Consider the following 6000-nt stretch of genomic DNA (forward strand, 5'->3'; position numbering starts at 1 on the left):
ATGCCCTAAAGACACTACTGGAACATGACACAGAGGAGATGAAGGACAAACTCCAATTATATTACCATAAACTTCAGGATATGATGATCAACAACAAAATGAAAAAGCTCCATAGACTAAGACAAAAAATCACTACAGGCACAAGTGCTCAGCCAGGTCACCAGAGCTGTGTTGTGAACCTTTCCTCATATGAGCCTGACAAACATAAGATGTCAGTTCTCTCCAAAGGTCTGTCCTTCTGCCCTGCAAGATCTGTGGACAAAATTAAACTCTGCAATGACATGGAGGAATTCTTCAGAAAAATAAGACTCAGAGATTATTTCCATGACTCTCCTCACAGCACAGATTTGGAGACAGGACAGTTCAACAGCAACCCAACAAAAAGATCTACCTGGACCCCCAAATCTGGAACCAACTCAACACTGGATACATACATCGACCTGAAAACTGAAATCCTGGGGAAAAGAAAGAAACAAGTCAATAACCTAACCCTGCAGGAACAAAGGGCTATTATATCATTGAAAGCAAACCCAGATATCATCATAAAACCCGCTGACAAAGGGGGAGAAATAGTCATAATGAATATATGTCATTCTGACTATATCAAGGAAATGAATAGACAGCTGTCCAATCCCATTCATTATAGTAAACTTGAAAGTGACCCCACAGAGGCCTATAAGAATCAACTAATTGATATGAGCAAGAAGTTTTTAACTGAGATGCAACACAAGGTCAACCAGAGGATCCCAGGCCAGGCTGTTTCTATATGCTCCCCAAGATACACAAAGATGGCAATCCAGGAAGGCCTATTATTTCTGGCATTGGCACCTTGACAGAAAGTATCTCCTAACTACATCCATGACACTACTGACCTTTTAAATAAACTCAAAACTGTAGGCCCACTTCCTGATGGTACAATTCTGGCCACCATGGATATGGAATCTCTATACACTAACATCCCCCATAAAGATGGAATAACAACATAGAGAAGTGCACACATGGAGAAGTGCAACATCCCTGCCAATGCAAGGCAGAGCGGTTGTCCCAATATGTCGCTCGCAACCTGTGTGGAGTCTGATCAACCCCACACGGGGAACACTGCAGCGGTAGATTCTGCCTGGGAAGGCAGGAGTTAATTGTTTAATGTGATGTCCTTCCATCAGCCAATCACATCTGTTCTAATAATGTATTGTAAGCTGGGATGCAATTGGAGGAGTAACCACCACCTGACCAGTAGGAGTAATAAAACCCCTGGTCAGGAAAGTTCTAGAGTCAGTCAGAGTGGTCAGGCAGAGTAGTGAGACAGTGCAGAGAGCGAGTAGAGCTCTGAGGAGTTAGTGAGATTAAAGGGGTATCATCCTACCTTCAAGGGTGATATCTGAAGTAACCCAGGACAAGCTGAAGCATCCTACTAGGACACAGCTATCTCCCAGCCTGCCCTCGAATCCAGGCTGGTGACCAATCCCTGTGGTTCCCTCTCCAAGTGCACCCCCAGCATTCTACCATTGTCAAGATTCGTTTGGCATGTTATCTATTGTTCCTGTCGGTTCCAATAAAGAACTGTAAGTTACTTTTGTACAACGTCTGCCTCCGTCTGGTCCCTGCTACTACGGCTGTCACCATCACGGGCACCCTATCCACCACACAGGGACTCATACTCCAGACCCCAAAAGGGTTACCCCAGGGATAACTACTACAGCAGCCTCTCCCTCATCATTTCTTGCCAACACCACCTGCTGGAGACCTGGCAGGCTCTAGGACAGCCCTCCGGTCCCCATACCAAGCACCGTGACACTAGCATGCCTAGGCCGCAACCGCCAGGCACTCCGGTATTCCAGGCCCTGGCTGTCTCCAGGCCCCAAGAAAAAGGCTAGGCCCCGGTGGGGGATGTTGCAGAAGGACAACTTACCAACAGAACTGGTCTCAGAACTCATACAATTTGTGCTCACCCACAACTATTTCTCATTTAGAGAGAGGATCTGTACCTACAATGTATGGGAACATCAATGGGTTCAAAGTGTGCACCACAGTATGCCAATTTTTTTATGGCTGAACTGGAAGGTGCTTAATTTTCCATATGCACCACAAAAACCATGATCTACCTCCGTTATATTGATGATATTGTGATCATTTGGACTGCAGGTCCAATCTAAAACTAAGTGTCACGTCCGTTCCAAAATGCTGCACTATCCGTAGGTGGCGTTAATATGTGTGTGAACTGTGCCTTAATGTTTGTGTTTGTCTGCAACACCCCTCAGATTCTGTATTGCAAGAGTTAATACTCTGGACCTGTAATTGCTTGCTTCTTCCACCTGAGGCAGAGCCTAGTTTCCTATAAGTGCCCAGTTTAGCCTTGACTCCTGGCTGGTTAATTTTTTCTGTATCCTGTGATCTCTAGATATCTAGTTTCTGTCCCCTGTGATACCCAGTGCAGTCTTAACCGTTTAGTGGTGGTGGTTGCACAGTTGCTGGGCAGGTGCCTACGCTAAGCTATTCAGATAAGGAGATACACTTTCTGGATACCACCATACTGGATACCACCATACTGTAAAGACAGCTGCTTAACCACAACAATATTCCATAAACCAACAGACAGAATGGCCTACCTGAGAAATAACAGCTTCCACCCCAAACATACCAGACAGTCTATGACATACAGCCAGGCCATATGCTACAACTGTTTCTGTTAAGACAAGAAAGACCTGGAAAAACACCTCCTTGAGCTCAGGTCTGAATTTCTCCAGTTAGGCTACAGACCAAAAGTGATTGATAACCAAATAAGTAAAGCAGCAGCCATCAACAGAGATGATTTACTCACATATAAGGAGACCCAGCAGGAGGCCAGAGTACCCCTAATAGTCACTTACAGCCCACAACTGGAGATCCTACGTCACATTGCCAAGAAACTCCAACCGATTCTGCATAAAGATACACGACTAAAATAATTATTTCCAGTCCCTCCTCTCCTGTCCTCCGGAAACCACCAAACCTGAAACAACTGGTTGTCCGGAGTGCCCTGAGACCTCCATCAGAAAATTGTACCTTACCCTGCCTGTAAAGCAGTTGTAAAACGTGCCAGGACATTCGCGCAGGTGACCAGGTACCTGTACCTCAATCACAGCAGGTACATCAGATCAAGGGAACCTTTTCCTGCAGGTCCTCTAATTTGGCCACAGACTCCATCAATGTATGAACTGGCACAGATCTGATATTAAAAATGAAAGGAAAGATCTCCCAGTGGCTGCACATTTCTCCAGAGAGGACCACACAATGGAAGACTTGCAGGTTACTATTTTAATGGGACATTTTAAGACACGGAGAGAAAGGAAATAATGGGAGTATAAATTAATGAGGAGATTCAACACCTTACAAAGTGGTCTTAACATTCATGCCAGCTTCATGACCTCCTACCTCTGACCTGGAGGCCACAAGCAGATAAGAGCCAGGGCTCGTGTGTCTCGCCTAACAGGTTTTTAATGTTTTTATTGGCGTCCCGTCATAAATAAGATGTCCCTGTATTTATAAAACTGTTGTTTTAGAGTTTTTTTAATATCCTTTGATGATCACTGTTTAGTGTGTATAAAATGCTGTGAATTTGTGTTTCATGCATAACAACATGTCTGACAAAGAGAACTAGTATTCTCGAAAGCTCTCCATCAAATATACTCAGTTAGCCTCAAGGTATCGGGTATCCCTGATTTCTTCACTCTTCTTTTCCTTACATCTACCACATCTAGTGGGGACGCATAGCCAGGGGTGAACATAGCCTCTCTGCTGCCTGAAGTGAACTATATATAGACGCCCCCCCCCCCTTGTGCAATAATTATATGTTATGCTAAGTGCAAATACACAATAGGTAGCCAAACGCATAGTAACATTTGAAAACGCATGCTTACTGACGCAACCAAAACGCCACATGTGAACGCACCCTCAGGTGCTCCCTCATAGCGGCTCTTTAGAGGGAGCCATGGGCCGGGGTCTTAAAGTGGCAGAGATACTAATTGTGGCATGTGGTGTCCAGGAAGAGAAGTGAGTTGGGTTTTGTAAGAGAAAGGAGGAAACATTTTTTTTTGGGGTGGTGGGCACTGCAGATATACCAAATAGGTGGCAAGATCTCTGTGCGGTGTAACTGAGAGACAGTATGGGGCATATTCAGAAGTGTTTGACTATGAAATACGGATAATGTGGCAGATATCTCACACCAGATACTGTGCAGGGAGCAGGACTGACTGTATGGTAGCCATCTATAATGCTCCAGCCTCCTGATATATTCAGGCTCCGGAGCTCTTCTACACCACATCTGATCTGGTGTAAATATTCGCCATAGCCTGCACCTGAACGGCACAGGCTATAGACAGTGCGCAGGCGAAAGGCGGCACCGCCCCTCAGTGTCCCACTGCACACTACTCTTGGCCTCTGCGCGGGGAATGGCACAAGAATCCTAGTTTGTACACCTGTTTTCAAGCATACAAACTGTGATAAATACCCTTCATCTAGTTCAGTTTGCAAATTTTTTAATAAATGTGGGTGAGGTATGCATTAACAGCAGGGCAAGAGTTAATATCAATCCCAGTGATTTTACTATATTTGCATCAGACACAGCTACACATTTGTACCTGACCTCCCTGGCCCGGCCACAGCACATCTGAGATGGAGGTATGGTACCCCTGAGCTCCGTAGGACCTTTCCGATTCAAGAAACGACCCTGTCTTAATGATCTAGGTCCACTCTGCACTAGTCATTAGTATTTGATCTGTAGGTGTAATATATCATACTATAGATATCATATCATAATTATTTTGTAGGTGTACATAAACACAATTAAATGTGCTTTTCAGAATCATTAGTAGCATGTATAGGTTTTATCATCGTTAGTAGCATGTATAGGTTTTAATTAATGTTCTCTTTCATCTACAGCTGAATCTATTGGAGAAGAGAAAACAGCTGACTGTCCAATTGGAGGATGCTAAAGAGCTCAAAGAACATGTAACAAGGAGAGAACAAATTGTTCTAGAGATTATATCTAAGTACCTAAGTAATGAGCAGCTTCAAGATTACCACCACTATGTTAAAATGACCTCTGCCCTGATCATGGAACAGCGAGAATTGGAAGATAAAATCCGGTTGGGAGAAGAACAATTGAGGTGTCTGCGTGAAAGTCTGTAACTGTACTGACAGTATTGCATATTGAAATTTCTTCTGTATCTAATTTAAATTTTTTACCAGAGATAAGTTTATATATCAAGAAATGTTTTGTGCGTTTTGCAATTTTGCGGGTTTCTGTAACTGGATTGTGAGAATTACCTATAAAAGTTTAAAGGGGTTTTCCCATTAATACAAGATTCTTATAAATAAAAAAACACACAATTTCTAAAACACCATTACCATTATTAACAAAAATACAGCACTTCACACATATAATTCCAACTTTATCGGTCCTGGTGTTCAATTTTGGTTTCCCCTGGACCCGACCGTAAATCTTCTGACTATGATCAAAGTCATATGAATAGCTTTTCTTGTCTGCCCAGCTGCATTGCTCTCTGTCTCCTGCCCCTCCCCCCTGCATTACAAGACCAGCTCAGACACAGGCACTTCCTGCTGGCAGGCAGCAGTGTGCAGGGACTTACTCTACTAGCTACAGGCAACATATGGTCTTTATCGAGGAGGGAGGCATAAAGACTATGGGGCAGATTTATCAAGTGTCTGAAAGTCAGAATATTTCTAGTTGCCCATGGCAACCAATCACAGCTCAGCTTTCATTTTTAGTCATGAGCACTGGTAAAATGAAAGCTGAGCTGTGATTGGTTGCCATGGGCAACTAGAAATATTCTGACTTTCAGACACTTGATAAATCTTCCCCTTTCTGTTTGTTATAGGTGCGTTACTAAGGGCCCGATTCGCGTTTTCCCGACGTGTTACCCGAATATTTCCGATTTGCGCCGATTGTACCTGAATTGCCCCGGGATTGTGGCGCACGCGATCGGATTGTGTCGCATCGGC

General features: G+C 43.9%; 1 protein-coding gene across 6 annotated transcripts in view; it reads left to right on the top strand.

Annotated features, from left to right (window-relative positions):
• The window catches only part of LOC140077151 (protein Shroom4-like), a 603736-nt gene extending 598027 nt beyond the window's left edge, over positions 1-5709 (top strand). For all 6 annotated transcript variants that reach the window (XM_072124065.1, XM_072124069.1, XM_072124068.1 and 3 more), the window contains one exon: positions 4918-5709. In XM_072124065.1, the coding sequence (XP_071980166.1) occupies positions 4918-5166 (249 nt within the window). In that variant the 3' untranslated portion in view covers positions 5167-5709. The remainder of the gene's footprint in view (positions 1-4917) is intronic.
• The last annotated feature ends 291 nt before the right edge of the window (positions 5710-6000 follow it).

The sequence above is a fragment of the Engystomops pustulosus genome, chromosome 9 (genome assembly GCF_040894005.1).
Source record: "Engystomops pustulosus chromosome 9, aEngPut4.maternal, whole genome shotgun sequence".
Taxonomy (NCBI): Eukaryota; Metazoa; Chordata; class Amphibia; order Anura; family Leptodactylidae; genus Engystomops; species Engystomops pustulosus.